This window comes from Bacillus rossius, chromosome 1 (assembly GCF_032445375.1).
Source record: "Bacillus rossius redtenbacheri isolate Brsri chromosome 1, Brsri_v3, whole genome shotgun sequence".
Classification (NCBI taxonomy): Eukaryota; Metazoa; Arthropoda; class Insecta; order Phasmatodea; family Bacillidae; genus Bacillus; species Bacillus rossius.
Window position 1 is genome coordinate 253,923,346 of NC_086330.1, and position 22,055 is coordinate 253,945,400.

The following is a 22,055-nucleotide window of genomic DNA, read 5'->3' on the forward strand; positions in this document are numbered from 1 at the left end:
GCTCTCTCCAGCAAAAGATGAAGTAATTCTGCAGATAGATTTTGCAGAGAACTACTCAGCCACATATCAGGATGAAATTCAGTCAGTCCATTGGAGCCATAATCAGATCACAATTTTCATATGTTGCTCCTGACTCGGTGATGGTGAGAAAAAGTGTTATGCTGTAATAAGTGATAACTTAAGTCATAACAAATACTTGGTTTGGACATTCATTAACACCATAATCTCTTATTTAAAAGAAAATCATCAAAATGTTAACCACATCTGTTTTTTTCTCAGACAGATATGCTGGACAGTTTAAAAATAGGTACACCTTATCAGGATTTTGTTTCCTCAAAGATGATTATGATCTGGTTGGCGAATGGAATTTTTTCGCTACTTCCCATGGGAAGGGAGCTGTGGATGGTGTTGGAGCAGTGGTGAAAAGAAAAGTCTGGCAACAAGTAAAGAGTAGGAGAAACACAGTACAGTAGGCGCAGGATATCTAGAAGCTTGGGACACGTCACAGATTTACAGTAGTGGGGGGTGCGACAAAGGAGGGAGAGAACAAGGTGGGGAGGCAACCATCGAGTCTATATTGTAACTAAAAACATTGACTTCTCACCTTACCTATTCGCTGCTCGCTGGCAATGGAGCGATGTCTTCCATTTCGTCGCTTGAATAACCCGTATTACAGTCGTCATCACTACTATCACTGCCGCTGTCACTGTCCACACCTCCTAGGTTAATAATAATGGGATCAATTTCTATGTCGAAACGTGCATCCCGGCCGTAGTACTCGTTTTCAAGTTTTTTCACCTGCTCGCAGTATGGTCTCCAGTTGTCTGCCCCCATACTATTAAATGTTTCTTCTCAGAGCTGTTTTATGTTTTGTAAATTACATGTTACATTGTGCGATGCAACTTTGCCTTTCACTTTTGACCATATATTTTCGATGGGTTTAAGTCAGGGTGATATGGTGGCAAACGCAGTGTTGTATGCCCGTAACATTTCAAAATTTTATTTACTGATAAAGGGTTTGCTTCGGTTTATGCTGCTTAATAATTGCGTAAAGTGTTGGCTTGAGCATGTCATCTGCAAAAGGAATACCATGCTCTCGCAACCACTGTTGCATGTCGTGTTTAGTCGAGTTAGACGTTTTCAACTTATTTATCTTGACATTGTGATACGGTGCATTGTCTAAAACAACAACAGTATTAGCAGGAATATTGGGTATAAGTTTTTCTTTTACCCACTTTTTGCAGTTTTGTTGATTCATGTTGTGATGGTAGTCTCCTGTAGCTTGTTGATATTTCCACAAAACTAAGGCATTAGGGACAAAACCATTTTCACCGCCAGCATGAACCATTATTAGTCTTTGTTCTTTAGAAATAGGTGTCAACAGGCCGTGGGTCGAGTCATCACTCCAGGATTTCTGTTGCACATTGGACAACAAAACATAAGACTCGTCCATATACACAATATTACGATTTTCGTTTCTGAAACGTCATATATTTCTCAGATACTCTATTCGCTTGTCGTATATCAGACTTTTCAATCAAAATGAGACGTTGCGACTTAGTTTTTCACCACCGAAAACCAAAACATTTTAAAATTTTCCGTAAAGTTGCATTGCAACCTTGGAAATTAATGTCCTGTTGCAGTTATATTAGTATTTTTTCCACTGTGGGGACACATTTTTCAGTTAAATAAAAATTATATACAGTTCTGTAAAGTACTGCTTGGTCAAAATTATCTAGGTCGTATTTACATGTCTTGTCTCTTCTTATCAGGTGTAACGAAAGAACATCCTTCTCCAATGCTCAACTTTTTTGCTTCCACTTTTATTCTCTGCACTGCGCTACGAGACACGCCAGTAGCTGCAGCTGTCCTCAACTGTGCCTTTTCTTTTGGAATAGATGGTTCTATAGTTTTAGCTTCATTCTTCATAAATGAAATTACATTATAAATTATTTCACGGGCTTGCGAATGCAGTTTCTTCCCCTTCACCGTCGATAATATCGGTGGCATCGTGATAACAAAACCCACAACAAATTAATTTATTTAGCCACGCACTCGAAAGTGTCTCATAACACACGTATTCACAAGACGAAATTAACACTAGTAACAATAATTATAAGACAAAGTGTATTGAAGTCTGGACTGATTACAGTAAAACCATGTTTAAAATAAATTAATCACAACACCAAAAGCACATATTGTAGCGAATTCAGATGACTAAGCACAAACAAAATAGGACAGTCCAATCTGGCTGAATCCTGCACAGAAACTACAGAAAAAGGTTTATATTTTCTGGTCCGATAGTATGAGCCTAACCCAAGTGCTCTGCGCATGTGCGGTCACGTGATCAACCCCCTCGCAGCACTCTGCGCATGCGCAGTCACAAGGTTAACTCCCTCCAAGCGCCTGCTTGCCCTGGCCGTAACGGTCACTCAGGCTTCTAGATATAATGCGCCTACTGTAATAACTGCACAAGAGTTCTATGAATGTTCAAGGAAATCTGTCAAAGGCATCAATCATCAATATTCTCTTTGTATCAAGTGATCTGATTTCAGAATCCAGAAAATTGTTTGAACCTATATGGGAAAATGTGCTTGCAATACAAAAGCTGCAATCTAAACATCATTTTAAATTTTGCAATGAGATTAGTGTCCTAGTGGGGTGTACATATTCATCAAAACTGGAAAGATGTGATATTTTGGATTTCCCAGACACCAAGAGAAAAGGAAAATTAAGATATTGTGAAATATATTCTGATTCAGATGATTCAACAAGTTCTGAACAAGACAATGAATCTGTGTCACCACCTACCATACATAACCTCAAACACGGAAAGTATGTGTTGGTGAAATTTATGGGAGCTGGAAAAAAGAAAAATATACAATATCGTTATGTATGTGTTTGTCAAGGTAATGTTGAAGAGGATTGTGAAATCAAAGTCATGGCTTTAAAAATGTGTGCTAAAGGAAACGGTAAAGTGTTTAGGACGGATGACAATGATGTTTATTATGTTAACATTGATCAGGTAGTCACCATCCTTCCCGAACCAACCATACAAATCATTGGAGACAGGTATTCATTTGTATTTTCGAGAAGAGTCAATGTTTATGAGAAAATGTAGAAAAATGTCAAGCATATAGTGGAAAGATTCGGCTACTTATGTTGTTTATATCTTGGTGTTTTATGGGTGTTTTTGTGTTGAAAGTAATGTCATACTTGTAAGAAACTGTCATGCCCATAATGCTAGAAAATGTGTGAGACATTTCAGACATTTCTATTCTATTTTAAATTTGTATCCAATTTTTTAATAGTCCATAAGTACTTATATATGTTAGCTTGTTACAACTGATGTATGCCATTGTTTTTCCACAGTTTACAAAAATTATCATATTTTTATTGACAAGATGTTTTTGAGGAAATGTAATAAAGTGTGTAAAAACCAATATTTTCTGTAAAGAGAAATTGCATATAGTATTAATATTTAGGTTTTATTTATGATAGTTCAGTTAGGTACTACATAAAAGTGTACCAAGTCACACCCGTAAGAAACAGTTTCACACCCGTAATGAAAGGAAAAAATTAAACAAAAATAAAAAATTGTACTTTTTCAATTGTGCATAAGTACTTCCTTGTGCTTGCTTACAACTAATGTACTGAAATGTTTTTTTATTTGTTAAATTCACTGAAATATTAAATTATATTTAGCAGGATGTAGAGTGAGGTAACATTTCTGTCACACCTGTAAGAGACTTTGAAGTTTGATGTTGAAATTAAATAAATTGTCAATCCAGGGTAGTTAAGGATAGTTATATTAAATGGTTCTTTCGAATGTCTCACCCGAATGCTTGGAATACCCTATAACTAAATGAATACCCTATAACTAAATGATTGGTGATAAATATTTAAACTACTTAACGGCGCGGGGTTCGCTGGACTGTTGGAGAAATACGCATGTCTGCGCTAGTGGTACTGTTCAGGTAGCAAGTAGCACTCGTATCTCCGTCTCTCTCGCGCGTGGGACCTCTCTTTCTATTAGGTTTGGGCATTCCCAGGTAAGATAATCTCCCAAGTCCCGTGACAGAAAGGGGGCGGGCTGCCATATTGCCAAACATGTTAGAGACATTCTTGGAAGTGAGGTCATTCATTCGTGCCTCTCTGTTGTTCGAAGACATCAGCTACCTAACTTACTCTTCGCTGCTAGCCCTGCCAGACTCTGGCTTTCAGTGTGAACCACAACACTTGTGGAAGAGTGTTAAAACGTAAATAATAAAATGGTGTTACCCTCTAATATAATTTTTTTCTGAAAGGCACAACATTTCAAAGAATGCAAATTAGGGACAAATCGCCCAGAAATCAAATATAGTAGCAAAGATGCATTAATTTATTAAATTGCTTTTGGTGAGATATTTAAAGATAATGATTTGATTTTACCTAACAGAATACTATTCAAGAAATTAGCATGTATTTCGATCAAACAAAATTTTAAAATGTTTTATTGAGATACCATAGTTCTTGGAAAGGACTATAGTAGAAATACAGAAGCACAGAAGGAATTTTCAAATAATATTTATTTCAGAAATAATGTTTCTGTACATAATTGAACATCTGAAAGTTGTTATATGTTTTATTAATATATATCGATAAATCATATTGTAACACCCCTCGTGCCTCAAAATAGAATTATTTGGAATTGATTAAAAAAGCCTTGGAAACTTGCTGGATAAAAAAGTTTAAAAAAAAGTTAAATAAATTGATTTACCAGAGGCGACACGAGGTGGGGAACAAACACAATTTAGGAACTTCCTGTAACAAGCAAGGAGGAAGTTGGTGTGGATCGTTAAAATCAATAAATAAAAACTACACGATTAACTTGATCTATAGTTTCCCTGTTTTATTTGCCCTGAAGAATTATTTTGTTTCCATTATATTACACACACAAGGTTTTAACAAGTTTCAAAGATTAACAAAAAGAAAAACGAAAATGGGGCCGGCCCGCGAATCTTTAAACAATTTACATTCTTAGTTTGACATATAAACATTTGCATTATAAGTTTCACACCCAAAGTTGGATGGATCCGATGATTACATTGATAATTTTAGTTCTATTCGTTCTACATTTTCTTGAGAAAAACACTGGTCGCTGGTGGTTTGGTCATCCGCTTAAGATAGTTCGTAGCTAGGTAAGGGGGAAATGTTGAATTTACATTACCACCCGGGGTCTTCAAAACGATCACGTCGGGTAGTAGAAACGTTTCTTCTAATGTGACCCACGGAACAGAAGGGGGGGGGGGGGGGGGGGGTGTGGCCACGAGATGGGAGCAATCAATCTCTCCCCGTCATCGAACCCTGTCTGCAACAGTCCAAATCAAAACTGATTAGAACTTGTATACAGGCAGTCTATGGGGCAGAAAATGCCCAAAAAAATTTAAGGAAAAAAAAAGGGGGGGGGTCGCGAATTATCACTCACCAAAACAGGGGAGTTGCTCAGCACGCTGCCATCGTGGAGTCAGCCAGGGTCTGGAGCTCGCGAATTGCGCGGCAGGACGCGGATGATTTCTTTATTTCAAAAAAAATTAAAAGCTAAAAAAAATAACTAGTACATTACAGACGGACTAAACTACTTGAAAAAGGTTATAGGGATAGCATCCCTCAATTTAGGCGACTACATAGTCGGTTGCGGCCGGATGAAAGTTTTGCAAAGTCTCGTCGACTCGCCGATAATCAAACGGTCCGTCTGCAGTCGCGGCGCGAAGTGTCCCGCGGAGAAACGCGTCTCGTAATTAAAAGTAAAACTTGAATCAAAAGTGGAGTGGAGGACTGGGAGTCCGGACCGAAAGGTCCCGAAGTTCCCCGAATGAGGGCCATAAAAAAAAAACACTGATTGAAGTCTCGAAGCTGGTAGCATTGCGTCGACTTTAGCGCTACCTGTTGGGGGCTGTCTGAAATAAAAAAAGAATCGACTCGCCCAAGGCGTCTGCTTAAACCAAGGGTTAAAGGGCACAGTCTAGTGCTACACTCTGGCGGCCTACAGGGCAAGTTGGCTGGGTGGTTAGCGAGTTTGCCGCTAGGTGTCGCGGGGTGGTCCATCCTGGCACACACATTTTTTTTATGCAAGGCATCCTGGGAGACGGTCGCTGTTGTCCAGGGGGTTACGACCGGTCATTGGCCTTAGGCGAATTCTTAGAACCGAAAGAGAGGGGGGGGGGGGGGGGGGGGGAACTGCATCGACGCTGAGAACAAGCGTCCATGACGTGCTTTTCGAGGAGAGAACCTAATACGTATTCGTGACCAGACTTACTTCTCTCAGCAGCTCTCTGAGAAGTAGCGGCTTGCAGCCCAGAAGCTGCTCTATGCAGTTAGGGTCACGAAGAGAAATGATATTACAGGCTTGAGGCGTGACTGAAGGCGGGGGAAACGGTAAGCTGTCTGCCAGTCAGAGATTAGGCCAGCAAAATATCCGATACGCCGATGGGAAAGGGGCTTCAGGGCATTGAGACAAAGTTTAACTCAGAGGAGTACACCAGACTAACAAATTAAAATTACACTATAGTAGAGCAAATAGAATTTCCACACAAAAATTTAAACTCATAATAAAAATTTAAAATATATCGTGTCGAATTTACTAATTAACGGCACAATATGCACATGCTAAAAATATTAGTTTAAAATAAATTTTAAGAAAAATAGTTACAGGGAAGTGATTTTTTTTTTGCGATGGCATACCATCCATTAACACTTAACTGAACACTTTATAAAATTAACCCTTGAAAACATCTCTGTCCAAAACTGCGTACAATGTAATATTGTATAGTAAACATCCGATTTAATTGGCAATGAAAGCACAAAAGTATAGTTCTGTGCATTAACGTCTGGTAAAAGGTGTAATGTTTCAGTTGCCGGCTTCTGTAATTGGTGAACTAGAGTAGTAATTAGTATGTTGGCAGCATTTTGATGTTTGTTGTATTTTCACATTTCTATGTGATGTATGAACATGTCACTATGTCAAGTACAACGAACGTTTCGCCGTTTAGCACAATGATAGAAAACAACATAAAGAAGATAGTACCTAAGCAAGGTTTTTTAAAAGTGGTTAGCTAAGCCATAACACACAATTTTAAACTTATTTTGTAGAACAGAAACATGTTACAAAGATTTTTAGTTCTTAAAGTATTTTCCAGTTTACACATTTATTTTACCAATTCTGAGGGCCATAATCTATAGCCAAAGAAAAAACCTAAAACCAATAGCAAAACCAAAAATTATGATGACTCACTACACTTGTAGTTTATAATGCGTAGTTGCTGTAAAAACAAGCAATGCTTATTCTTTGAGGCAACTAAAAAAAAGTACGTTTATTTTTGTATTTGACTACCAATGTTATTTTTATACTAAATATTAAATTTTCTTGGTAAATAGCAGATTTAATGGCGTATAAGTCGCTATGAGCTCCAACATGGAAATATAATATGCTGAAAAAGACATCTTGCATTTGTTTCAAACTGTATTTTAATTCCATAAAATAATTTTTGTTGTGAAATTCTGAGACAAAGAATAGCCTCCGACACTTTCACAATCGCCAGAAGTAATCTCTAACAAAATTATGTGTGATATCCTAAACATATATTTTTTTAATGTGGTTCACCATCAATTGCATGTTGTGTGTCATTAAAACCTCTAAGCTTTGTTGGGTGACCAAAAATGAATGTAGGTAATTGTTCTGCGTGTAAATAGTCACTCCGAAAATATTTTTGTACTATGTATTGTTATGTTATGGTTATGTGAAGAATCGCCAGTTTCGTAAAGAATAAACTAAATTTCATAAATAAAAAATGTAAGGTTTTCGTCGTTGACTTATAGATTAAAATGGCATAAATTTTTTTCCCTACTCGTTTCCATGCAAGGATTTAAATCGTTTAGGGAAATAAGTTTTGGAATAACATTTACTCTAAGCAATTTTCTCGTATCGTATCTAAAAATAAAAAACTTCATATCAAACACTGCTTGCACATGAATTATTTATTTAGTAAGTCTTCAGCAATGAGTTTACAGGTTTTGAAATAAATATTTATGAATATGAAAATTCATTTCACATTACCCCACAACAAAACCAGAAATGCACGGGGTCTCGTACACACACTTTTTTGAAATCTCTATTGGGCAATTGCAGGGGTCACGTCTGGCCGGTATTAAAACCACACAAATGTCAAATTAAAAATTTAAAATATTATTTACTCAGGGCATAAACCAGTTATTAAACTCATTATTAGGGCAAGCATTTTACGCAAAAAATATGGAACGCCGATCAGACAGCTACAAGGTAAACCTGCTCCAGCAGTTTCTTCCTCATGATTGGCGGCCGTCTGCAAGAGAAGACCGAGCTACTGAGGACTAGTTTGCTTCCGCACTAGATTACTGTGATTGGTATTGCAACAGACATGTAGGCTTACCATATGTACAACATGTACCATATGCATGCCCCTACTAATTTTTAACAAACAATTAACTACAAAACACATGTCAGCTGTTCTTAATTATGTCAAGATAGAGGTTTTTTGTACGAGATTCCTTCGGCAACATTTCGGCAACCTAAGGTGCACAATGGACATAGAAATATATCGCCCCAACAAAAAGATTTTAACATAACTGAAGTGTTTATTTAGTGAGAAAAAGTCATGCTAACAATAATTATAAGACACATGAAACAAATCCTTTCAGATTTTCAGAGAAACCGTTCGAGTAAATTGATTTTTTGGAGCTTCAGAAGAAATCCGACAAATTATTTTGTTAAAGAAAGCATGTATTTAGCTTAATATCTTAGGTCCCCCTTATGTCCACGACAGTATAATTCAGAAAGATCATCAAATACAGTACCCCAAACCTATCTGGTAATTGGTAATGTAATTGGAACTGCTTAATTCTATTTTATGATAAATCATTTGCATTCAAAATATCAATACTAGTTAGCAAAGAACACAGTGAAAATTGTTGGTTAACCACAAGAACAGCACAACACAAAAACTAATATGGGAGCGTTCAAGTATTACGTAACGAATTTGGGGGGAGGGAGGTATTGTAAAACGTTACGATGTGTTACAAGGGAGGGAGGGAGGGGTTTGACCTACGTGTTACATCACATTGTTTTTTGTTTTTTTTTAACCCTTCAGAACAGTCGCGTAGAGACAGATTCTTTCACACATTTTTTAAAACATTTTTTTTTTAAATTTAAAATGGCATGATAACTTAAATTTTTTTTACCTTCACAAAATTGCTTCATCTTTCTTTACAGGATTAGTGAAAAATGTTTTTTTAACTCCAAACGTAAAGCAAAAAATATATATTTATCAACAGCTGTGATAGTTTTTCTCGTCACTCCAGTAAAGTAGTTAAAACAAAATATACCGCAATTCGGATGGCTTCGTTATACTTCGGTTGTCAACGTAGACTCCAATCGCCATATAAGAAATTATATAGGTATTGATATTCAAAATACACTGTTTTCTATGTGTGAGATTTTCTCACATTACAACAGTAATGTTGTGGTACGAAAGACGATTGGTCTGAAGGGTTAATAAAAAAACTAGTGAATTAAAATCTACCAAGTTGGCAACCCTTTTCGTTTATTTTTTACGGGGGATTCCCGATTGAATTGTTCGTATTTTGTTCTCCCAAGATGGCAACCCTTTTCGTTTATGTGCTCCAAGCACTCGACCGACTGTATTCACCTCATTTCATTGTCAGTATTCGAGTGCTGCGTAATACGGCAATAGCTGATTGCCGTAGTGAGTGATATTAAATTTAGTTCACATTATTGTTAAAGAGAGTAATGTCCTCAAAAGAGGGAGATTTGTACCATCAGTTGTTCTTGGCGTATAAAGGCTGTCATGCTGACTTGCCAGTGCAACTATGCCAAAAAAATACTTTTTCAGTACAGTTTTCTAGGTTTTGATGTTTATATAAAAAAATGTGTAGCATAAATCATTGAGCAATTGAAAACAATAAATATAAGTAGAATTTCGAAATGTAATATAGACCACTGTTGCACCCAATAAGAAAAAATGGGTTAGAAAACTATTAATAGTAAAATAGTGTTTTTTTAATTTTGCTGGACACGTAATTGTTATCAATCTGCAATTAAAATTTTTATAAGTTTTTAAAAGTTTTTAAAAATTTCATTACAAACATGTATTATTTTTTATAAAAACCTTGCTCCATAGGGGGTTGCAGAGTACCCAAAAACCTTGCTGACCAAAGGGATAGTTATTAAGGGAATCCTAGTTAAAATCTGCTATCGCGAGTAATAATATTTTTTTATTAGCATGACTACAGGTAGTTTTACAAGGTCTTAAAAATAGGTATCTACAGTTATAGTATTCAGCCTGTGGTAAGGCGTGCAAATTAAGGATGTAATTTTTCTATCATAGTGTCAAATTTCATACAAAGTTAATTAGAATTAAAATTACATCAAGTCATAACAAAATAAATAATAATAAAAAACAATGTCAAAACTTAACATAATATTTAGCTATAATTATTTAATTATCAATAAACAACAATAATTTAGAAAGTAGATACAGAACTATATCATTTAACGCTCATTTATAATCAAAATATTCCTTAGTTGTGTAAAAACACCTCTTATTGAGCTGTAATATTAAAGCTCTTCTAAATTTATTTATGTCTAATCTTTTAATGAACTCGGATAATTTATTATAGGTATATTTCATTTCACATGTTATACACGATTTTTATATAAAGATTAGGCATGGAGGTTTTATACAGAGTATGCATATATTTTGACCTTAGTTGTTGGTCTGAAACATCCGAGTTTAGTTTAAAATATTTGTTCACTTTGTTTATAGGATTCGGATGCTGAAGCTTCATCCGCCTGTTCATCACTTATGAGATCGATTGTCGGAGTCGATGGAAGAGAGAGCACTGCCGTCAAACGAAAGATGAGCGATACCCATGTTGAGCGAAGTGAGACTACTAGTGAGGAGACTTTAGACAACCTGGACATCCCAGAACCACACACGACTTCGATTGTTTCGGACATCAATAAAAATGTTCCAAACAAACCGGCTCAAGAAACTCTTATGAAGAAAATTAGCCTACTTCAACAGAGAATAAATGTTCTTACTGAAGCAAGAGATACTGGTATAGCCAAAGATGAAGTTCACGATGAAATAAAAACACTAAGGAAAGAATTGAAAGAAGAACAAAAATGTTTAAAGAAAATAGACGGTGCAGAGCGAGCAAAAAAATTTTGAGACAAAGAAAAACTTGAGAAAGCTGTACGTCAGAAAAACAATCCTTCAGCAGTAAAACCTCGATCTGGCCCTGGTCAGCCCCCTTTGGTTGACTCGCAACCTGCTCTCCTAGAGACCATAATTAACATTGTCATTCATGGCAGCGCTGCTGATGAACACCGCCGAACAGAAATGATTAGAAGTTGTCTCACTCTGTCCGATTTGCATGAGAGTCTGTGGTCGATGGGATTCCAAATTTCTCGAAGCGGCACGTATCTTCATTTACTTCCGCGCGCTTCTGATACTCAAGAGGGAAGGAGGCACACACGCACCGTCCCCGTAAAGTTAGCAAGACCACAGACCGAGATGTACAAAAAGCATGAGGATGGGGAATTCTGCACTGCTACAATCAAGTCCTTGGAGTCTCTCGCGTCGCTTCTGGGATCACAGCAAGTATTTGTTCTTTCTCAAGACGATAAGGCCCGTGTACCAATAGGTTTACCGGCAGTGAAAAGTCATAGTACTCTTTTAATGCATATGGAATACAGAGTACTTTTACCTGACCATGACTGGGTCATAGCAGAGCGACACAAAGTTATTCCTTCAGTATACGCCGGCGTCAATGTGGATTTTGACGGTTTCGGTAAGGAAGAAGCTATCGGTTACAGCGGGCCGACACACATATCCATAAGGAGTGGAAAACACGCATCCTCCACAGCGAACACCCATGCTTATGATTTTGAATCACTTTTATCAGTGTCTGTATTTAAATCCTTAATGATGACAGAATCCAACACCGTGAAGCCAGTGATCATCGTGTTTGTAGATTGTGGGCCGGACGAAAACCCGCGTTATCGGAAAGTCAAGAACTTTGCCATTCAACACTTTAAAAAATACAACCTGGATGCCCTGTTCATAGCGAATAATGCTCCTGGGCGGAGTGCATACAACCGTGTTGAGAGACGCATGGCCCCCCACAGCAGACGACTGTCAGGCGTCATCCTGCCACATGAACATTTTGGTTCTCATCTCGACAACCAAGGAAATACTATTGATGATGATTTGGAAAAACGAAATTTTTAACATGCTGGGGAGACACTTGCTAAGGTCTGGAGGGAAATGAAAATTGACAACTACGATGTTTCGGCAGAATATAGAAACCCTGAAGATAGCTTGCAGGATCCAGCAGAACCTAATATGGCGTGGTATAGCGCTCACATCCGTGAATCGCAATATTTCTTGCAAGTTATTAAATGCGCGGATGAATCCTGCTGTTCCTGCTTGAGGAGTGCATTAAAATCTGTCTTTCCAGAAACTTTCCTGCCACCACCCTGCCCAATCCTTCAAACTGCAAACAAGCTCGTGGTACCTAGTCAGATAGACAAAGGATCATGCACGTTTTCGCCACTTCTTGTGAGGTTGTCTGTTGATCTGTCGCCTCTAGAAGGGTTTAAGCAGATGCCTTACAATTTATTTTTCCCATCAGTACAATCCGACCTAAAGAACCGAGTATGTTCAACTTGCGGGATTTATTTTACATCCCACAAGAGTGTGCAAATGCACAATCATTACATGCATGGCAAGACTGCCCAAGACCTTCGTGAAAGTTGAGTACAGCCACAGCGACTTGCTGCAAGAAGGGCAAATGAACTTCTCTGCATAGTGCGTCGCTGTGAAACATCGTCTGAGGATGCTGATTGGCTCGACGAAGACGAAGTTGATGCAAGCGGGTTAACAATTCCGGAACCCTCTTCGTCTGCTCTCCGGATGCCAGTAATGAAAGAATCTGAGTGGCTGGCAAACCCATGGACAGAGGAGCAGTAAAACTCAAATTGAATTTTTTTTTTTACAATCTACTAATTTTAATTATGGCTGATTTTATTTTAAATGTTTTCATTTTCGTTCGATCGTACAAACATCAGCTACGGCAAGTTAAATTGCGGCTATGGAGTGTAAATGACCAATTGTTTTTACATCCGCGCGTACGCCGCCGTGCCGTACCGTTGTCGCCTGGCCACAAACCGGGCAGTGAACTCAGTCTAGCCAGTGGCAGGGAATTCACTCACACAAAAGGAAAGTATGCCAATTCAGCTGTACGTGCTTGATCACTCATAATGCATTGTGATCAAGTATTTGAAACAAAACTAGAAGTATTACGGCACGCAGATTGTCACAAAGACCACACTTATGTTGGTCGCACTTTAGTTTTAAGCAAGTCAACTGTGTGCACAATCGTACAAAATAAGGACTCTTACCAAAAGTTTATATAAGTCTAATGCTGTTGGTTGTACTAGCGGGAACATATTTGACATCCGATACCGGAACAGAAATGAACAGATGATTCACATGGAAAAGGTTGTTAAATGAATGTTGAAATGAAAAAAATAATCATTGGCCTGACAGGATTGGTGTGAACCAGGTGGTGATATGCGAATAAGCACTTTAATGTTTGAAAAATTAAAATGTAATTATCTGGACAGTAATATCGGTTTAACTGTCAGTAAAGAATGGTTTGGAAAGGTATGCCACGTAAGTTGAAGGTCACGCCCAGGTGGGCAAGTCCATCAGCCGACTGACGATAAAGTACATAACCACGTATCTCCCGTTATGCGGTGTCGTATGTCATACAAAGTGCGATGGGAGGCATATAAAGATAAATGGTGTGACATATTTAGGTATAGTTTAGTATTATTAACACATTTATATTAAACAAAGTATATTTTCCTACACAATTTTGGAACAAATTAAATAAATTAGCCTTGCTATTTATGGAAACTAATGCTTCAAAATACACGATTTTGAATAACACAAGTATTTTTAGGAACGAATTAGTCGTGCTAAGTGAGGAATAGGTGCACGGAATTAATGTAGCGGACCTAAAAATAATTATCTTGATTGGAAGATTACCCATAAAAAAAATTTTATATGTTGTACTACAGTTCCACTAACCATTGTGGTAGATGTCTTCAGACAGGAGTACAAGATTGTATGATATTAATTTGTGAGATTTTATAGTTACCTGCAAATGGTTTATGGTTGATGTGTATTCTTACATGTACTTCATTAATGTCATGTTTAACTCTGTGTGTGGTTTTGTTTAGTAGTAGTTGTGTCAAGTGTGGTAAATTATTAATTATAGAAATAGTTTTATACATTGTTTTACGGATGTGTACATGATTGCAACTACAAACGAAGCTTGTGTTTGGATACTTGCATGTTTTGTATTATTGCAGATAAGTGGTGTTTGTATTTTAAGGATTTTGTTTGACCCACGTAATGGCAATGGTTTGGGATGAAGGCAAGAATTATGAAATAGAATCCACTGTTCACATATAATTTGGTGTGCTGATTGTTATGTTGAAAACATTAATTACCTGGGAGCAAAGGTATTTGTTGTTCACAGAGGATTTATTGGCTTTGTACCGTTGTACTTCCTGAAGTAGGTAAGCATTGTCTGTGTTTCTGGGAGTGTGGCATAATGTGAAGCAGAATGTACCTTGGTGTGGTTGGCAAATTCCTTATTGTGCTGTGTACCTCACTAAATTTATATTTCGTCGAATATTCTAGACGATCACTGAACTATCCATCATTTTCTGCTCTCAGCAAAGATGATGTATGCACCTCAGACATAGCCGAGTGTTCACAGTTTGTTGAAGTTTTGTTGTTACATGTTATACCGTCCAGGTCCTGTGCATTTGATCCTGATGACATTATCCTGTTTACATCTATCATGTGGTTCATGATGCTTGCTGTTTTAATTCTGTACACTGAAAATGCCTTTCATTTGATTCTGATGGCATATCATAGAAAACTGGTTATTACAAAACATTTACAAAAAAAAAAGGGTAAATATGTAGTGTACGAATTAGCGCCAAAAAAAAATCGTACAAATCTGAAATAACTTTCATTATATGCTCTTTTACGTCCTCTTTTCATAACCGCCTGCGGAGATAAGAAATTCCAATTACTTTTGGAGATATTGAATTTTTAAATTTTAATTATTGTAAAAAAATTTTTATAAAAACCTGAATTAACTTTTATTATATGCTCTGTTATGTCCTCTTTTCATTACAGCTTGCGGAGATAAGAAATTCCAATTACTTTTGGAGATATCAAATTTTTAAATTTTAATCACTATACCTGCACATTCACACGGCGTTCAACATTGTTTTTTGTTTACGAGTATCAATTTTTTTTTTGTATAATGTTGTCACGTGCTAGTTTGTGATAGGCCAATATTCAAATGAACCAATAGGCCGCCTCCAACTTAGGTGAGTTTTTAACGTTTCAAATTTTCATGCTTTAAAAAATTACGTTTGTTCCTACTGTTAATCCTTTGTTCCGGTTTGTTAGGTTAGGTCAGCTACATTAAAAATACTTTAAAACTAAACAACCATTAAAATTAATTTTATTATTTTTAATGTCCGTTCAGTTTCAAAGTATTTATAATGTAGCTGACCTGACCTAATCTACCTTTGTCCCGTTTTGTTAGTTCAGGTCAGTTACATTAGAAATACTTAAAACTATACAACAAGTAAAATAAATTGATATTATTTTTAATTTCCGTTTAATTTGAAGTATTTATAATGTAACTAACCTTACCTAATGGAAAATTTATGTTATTTAGGCATTCACGCGCACACGGCAAAATATAAAACGGCGACGGTCGAATGCAAAATAAGAACGACGATATCTCCAAAAGTAATTGGAATTTCTTATCTCCGCAGGCGGTTATGAAAAGAGGATGTAAAAGAGCATATAATGAAAGTTATTTCAGATTTGTACGATTTTTTTTGGCGCTAATCCGTACACTACATATTGACCAAAAAAAGTGTTTTTAACATGTTTAAAGAAAAACAAATATTAACATTATTTTTGTTACAGTGATTTAAAAAAATTTTGAATCCAAATTTTTCTTGTTTTCAATGGCTTTTCACCACAACTCCATGGCCTTAATCCTTAACCCCATGGCCTAGCCAATAAACAGTTTCTCAGAATCCAGTAGCAATTTGAAGACTGTGATTTTCGGAGAATAAAGAACTTCTGTAATGGTCTTAAAAACTTCTTTCGCTGCAAATCTAAGAAATTACTACCATAACCTAACCACACATTTTCACACATTTTTTATACATTTATACTATTTTTAATGTAGCCAACCTAACCAGCCATTAAAATTATTTTACAGTATTTTAAATGTAACTAACCTAACCAAGAGTTCAAAACAGTTTACTTCATGAAAAATCACAATGTAATTAGTGTCATCAAATAGAATAAGAGGTACTAAAAAAATACAATTTTAGAACTTTGTTTTATTTTTATAGAAGAGCAATTACTCAAGAAAATTACTGCAATTATAACAATTTTCAATTTACTTTCTTGTTCGCTTATTACCACTAAATTTTTCTCGACTTTATCGCTCTCTACACTACCTAACTTTTTCAAAATCCAGTTTCATTTCTAAAATACTCTTTTGTGAGATAATTAACCAACATTAGTAATATACTCAAAACACCATTTTCTGAATGCAAAATTCTAGACAAAAACAAATGGTAGCATAGTTAGTGGCGGAATCCACCATGACAGATCGTTTATTTGTGAACCACATTTTTGTTCTTTTTCTTCTATAGACGGATGCATGCAGGCCTATTTTGAAAACTGTAATTCTAATGGAAAACCACTTTTTTTTGGGGGGGAAAAAAATTTCAAATGCTTTTTTTTTCTTTCTTATGTGGATTTGAATAATTTCCTAAGAGGGTGTTGTGATACTTCAAGTAATTTGCCAATAGTGTAGCATTTTAACTAGTGGTTTGGTATATGTAGAATACTACTACTTTTCTGCAAACCTTTTATTTTAATTTTGAACTGCATTTACTTCCTAAAATGTTTTCTAATCATTCTGTAAAAATAAATTCTATTTGAATAAATGTTTCCCCTGTAATAACCATTTTTGTAGAGGTTAGGTTAATGTAGCCGCATATGAAAAATGGTTTAAAATTATTGTCAACATTACCTTTAATGTAAACATAACGACATCAATTTATGCTTTATTAGCACAGCTGAGACTGTTTTCCAGAAGAGATTGTCCCGATTGCTGTCACCACCCTACTGTTATCTTGATAATAATTGAAACTTGATCCAGTGATTTTCCAGAGATCCTTAGGAATAAAGCTAGCTGAGACCATTTTCAAAAAGGCACACACTTTTTTTTTAATTCAGTGCATTACAGTCCGGGCCAAGACCATTTTCTACCCTAATTTGCTTTCCATTCCAAGTGAATACTGAAGAATATTGAACAATACTGAATATTATTTACTTTGTAACATTGCAAACCCCTGCCCTCCTAGCTAAATATTATTCTTTTTTTAACTATTTTCATGAATGTAAACATTTCTTAAAAAGTCTTGCAAAGAATATTTTTACAGTTTTTATGTATTTTAGGTTTGGTATTTGCACTTGCTGCGTGTTTTAAGAATGTACAATGTATTTTTACAGACATTTTAAATCATTACTATTTTTTATGTAATTATTCACAAATACGTCGCTGTACTAGATTTTTGCCTGTTTTGGCCTACTATTAAAGGTTTTTATAAATAAGTTGAATTTTGTCAAGTAATTTGTATTATGATTGCTGTTTTTATTTTCATTAACGTGTTGCATAATAGTTATAGAACACGGGACTGTGTCTGGGGTGATGTGTAGAAAGAGAGAGGTATAAGAGGAATGAAGTGCAAGTGAGAAAGAAACAGTGATTCCCCAGTAAGAGAGAGACAAAAGCTGGGATTCCCCACTGGTCGTGGGAAATGTGTGATAACTGCTGTCTCACGGTGTTGGAGAGAGAGAATGTAAAGTCCCTGGCTCTGCATGTAGAGAACTGTTTTCAAGGTGTCTCGTCTATTCCTATTGGCTTATGATTTGTAGAGTGAATGGAGGGTGTGTGTGATTGGTCGGTGAGGTCATGTGACTTCTCCTCCCTGTGTGAAGGACACAGTGTCATGATCTCACCAGTCGTCTGTAGATTGCTGCACAACGAGGGCGCGTTCGGTGGCTTCTCCCCAAATATGTAGAAGAATTGCGGGATAGAAAATTTAACGTTGGTGGTCAAAGCCATGTCGAGTTTTAAGTTAACCAAATTGTTTTTATATTTTCATTCGGCCATTCTAGTTAGAAATTGTGACCACCTTCGTCGAGGTTTGGCTCATGGCGAAATTCGGTTTCGCTGGGTGCGGTACTATTTGAGGCCGCACTGATTTCGTGTACTTACAGTAAGATATTACTGAAGGACTTAATCTACGTTATTTCTAGTTAATTCTCATCGCCCTAGCTGCGAGCAATTCTCGACAGGCGAAGATACGTGTTGAATGAGTGAGCAACATATTGAAAGTGATTGGATTCAGTTGTTTCACCTTTCGGACAATAAAACTTTCAAATGAAAAAGAAAGAAAATCTTTTATTTCAAATAACGAATCGTTATAACTTGAAATGGAAAACCGAATATGGTAGAAAACAGTCTTGGCCACAGCCGTAACATACTGACAAACATCCTGTATTTTAGGAAAACAGTCTTCAATAAGCTATATTCCCAAAGACCAAGTTGCAGCTAGTATCAAGAAAACAGTAGTCCTAAGGTGGCAAAAACAGAACCAGGGCAATCTTTATATGGAAAACTGTCTCTGATATACATTTAAGCACAACACAAATTTACGTCACTCTTTTTAATAACTGTTGAATGTGACGTTCTTGAAAATGGGAATGAGACTCCACAGAATGATTGTAAATCAAACAAGGAACTCAATAAGTTCCTATTGACCATTGTCACAATATTACAATATTTATGTACCTAGCATGCTTAATCTAACCATTCATTAAAATTGAAAACTACTGGTAAACAACTTGAAGTATAACAATATCCTTTTAGGAAATGATTCAAAAACATATTTATGAATTTTAAATTAATTTTAGGACTTACATTTTTTCCCCCCCTTCAGAAAAGTGACTTTCCTTCAGTATTACCGTGATAACTACTTTAGAAAATCTTTACTAATAATAATGTACTTACTATATAACAATGATGTATACCTTAAGAATACAATATTCATGGTTCGTACTCTATTGCACAGTCAAAATTTACATCATCTTCACCGCTATCAATAGGTAAAAAATTGTCTTTTAGCAAAATACCTCACGAAAATAACAAATGTTAACTAGTTAATGAAAACAATACTTTCGTTGGTTAGTTCACTTCTCGCAGATAAGTTCCTATTGTCCATAATTATCTCTGAAACACATATCTAACCCAAGCATAGTGCCTATCCAAAATTTGTAGACCTGACATTTAATTTTATCACTAATTACATATAAGTTCAAAGTAAGCCAAAAAAAATAAAAACATTTTTAGCATAAAGGTAAGGTACAAATACTAAACATAAAGTCAATATGATTTTTGTTTATATAATATAATCGCAGCCCAAAATTCACCAACTGTACTGCGCATGCAAAAAAGTGTTGTTTGCTGCCAAGTTTGAAACAGAATAATATTAAAATATCTGCATTTATCCATTACTTGAATGCTTTCAGTGGAGATATTAAAATTTCTTAGTTAATTGAATAACTTTAAATGGCCCTTATTCAATCAAAAATAAATTAAGGACTTTTAAAGGATATTGAGGGATACGAACCCTGGTATGTCACCTATGATACTGTAACTACAAACCACCCAATAAAAAATAAAACATTTACCTACTAACACAATCACCCTACAAAATAGCCAATACATTGAGAACCCTCAGATCTACACAAAATTTATTATTTAGAAACCACAATAGAAACCAAATTAAAAATTTTAAAAAAATTTATTACATCAAACTTGTCAGTGAATGCACCATACCTGCATTAGAATTAATCAACTGCAATATCAGCGGGCGTCTGGTAACAATGCCTGAACCACGGGGTAAAAAGTCTCTGAAAAGTGAAGTAATTTTAAATTAGCATTCAAATGGAACCATTGACAAGTTACTTAATTTTTGCCCACATACAATAAACAAGTTTTCACTATCACAGTTAAAATTATAAGATGAAATAAATACAAACTACAATAGGTTCCTTGTTATTTTTTTTTTTTTTTTCCATAACACGTACCTGCCCACAAAATTTTCTAAAACGGAGCTTTTCCCAGCACTCTGCCCTCCCACAACTGCTATCTGCGGGAGATCCAACTGCATATGAACACCCAATTGCGTAAAGGCATCTTGCAATTTATTAACTATAGGGATCAGCTGCTCTAACCCAGGATTCCCTGCCATTTTGATTAACTGCGTTTTAATCGCAGCACTACAACCTCCCAAAACCCACAGCAATCAAATCAACTAGCAGAATAGCGGGGTGGAAAATTAAACTCAATATGGCGGATTTCCCAGAAACCATTGCGTATTGTTTCCAGATCGAAGATTCAGTTGTCATTAAAAACTCATTTAATTAATGATTGAATACAAATTAAAAACACTCATAAAAAAATTTCTTCCGTAGTACTAAATTATAACTAACTGCAGAACGATTTATTTCAAGAAAAATATCAATAATCTTATCAAATCAATACCATAGAGGATAGATGATGTAGAGATAGCTTCGTTTCTTTTAACGTATAAGGTTTAGGTAAATTTGCAATTAAGAAAATATTAACTTTAAAACTGCGAATTACCTTACTTTTATAAAATTAATGGTTTATTTATTTATTTATTCATGCACTCCGTTTAGTCCCATATTAGGTACATGGAGTAAGTTAAATACAATTTAATACAATAGAAGTTAAATATAAATCAACAATAAAAATCATACAATCATATTACAAATTGTTCAATAATAAAAATTGACGGTATATAAACCTATTATCAGTTATAAAATAAATAAATAATAAAATACACACTGTTACATTGTTAATTTTACCCTTTGAAAATGGGCCAGATTAGGATTTGTTAAAATGGCTTAATTTTATGTTTATTAGTTTTGTGTCCATTTAAAAATACACTGTCATTTCAATTCAAATTAAATTATGTAGACATGCAGGTTTACACAAGTCTGGTGCCAATTATTTCACTCTACTTCTCTATTACTCTTCTCTAAGCTTGACGCCGTCCCCGTTGCCTGACCTGATTCTACGTGAATTTTAACTGTTTGATTAAATTTTGGATCTCAAGGGCGGGGTTCCTGGCCTCGTGGCTGCAGGCAGGGACGTGGCGACCAAGGGCCCCCCGGGCTGTTATGGCCTCCCAGGACGCCTGATTAATGAAACACACACGTTCTTGTAGCTGTTTTATTGCGTAGCACAATCTACACGTCACACGCTCACGCAACTGGCCGCTTCATCGTCGACCTAAGCTCCGCGCACGATGAACCTGTTCTGGCTTATGCGAATGTACGTGTACGCAACGTGAAGTGCGTGGGCGATAGGTCCCGCAAAATTACTTAAAATAACACATTACACTAAATCACTGTGGTTAGTCCCGCACAGAAGGATATGCAAATGCGGCTATTCCGCAAAGTGGCGAGGGCCACGTTAAGCTGGGTACGGACACGGTGGAATCTTTTATGATATCACACACGTGGCTGTGGCATGCCCCAGTTGATGACTCGTCTGTACGTTTATGGTCGCGTTTGGCGCAGTGCCGCCCTGCGTGGGCAATGAACTATGTCCCGAGGTGGGGCGTTATAGCGTGAGGCGCAGGTGCCACGGTGGGCCACCTAATTAATTACATAGGATGTAAAAAGTCCCTGATGGGCTACACATTTTATTAATAGACCGCGCGTGATCGCTAA

At 36.2% G+C, this 22,055-nt stretch overlaps 1 protein-coding gene across 6 annotated transcripts in view; it reads right to left on the reverse strand.

The window, feature by feature from the left end:
* The window catches only part of LOC134527482 (dynamin), a 269,590-nt gene extending 248,935 nt beyond the window's left edge, over positions 1-20,655 (reverse strand). For 3 of the 6 annotated variants that reach the window (XM_063360189.1, XM_063360186.1, XM_063360187.1), the window contains exons 1-2: positions 20,382-20,638; positions 20,131-20,204 (exon numbers count right to left, since the gene is read on the reverse strand). In XM_063360189.1, the coding sequence (XP_063216259.1) occupies positions 20,131-20,204; positions 20,382-20,545 (238 nt within the window). In that variant the 5' untranslated portion in view covers positions 20,546-20,638. Of the gene's footprint in view, positions 1-20,130; positions 20,205-20,381 lie in introns of all 6 variants that reach the window. The other 3 variants (XM_063360185.1, XM_063360190.1, XM_063360188.1) reach the window with 2 other exon arrangements.
* Between the last annotated feature and the right edge of the window lie 1,400 nt (positions 20,656-22,055).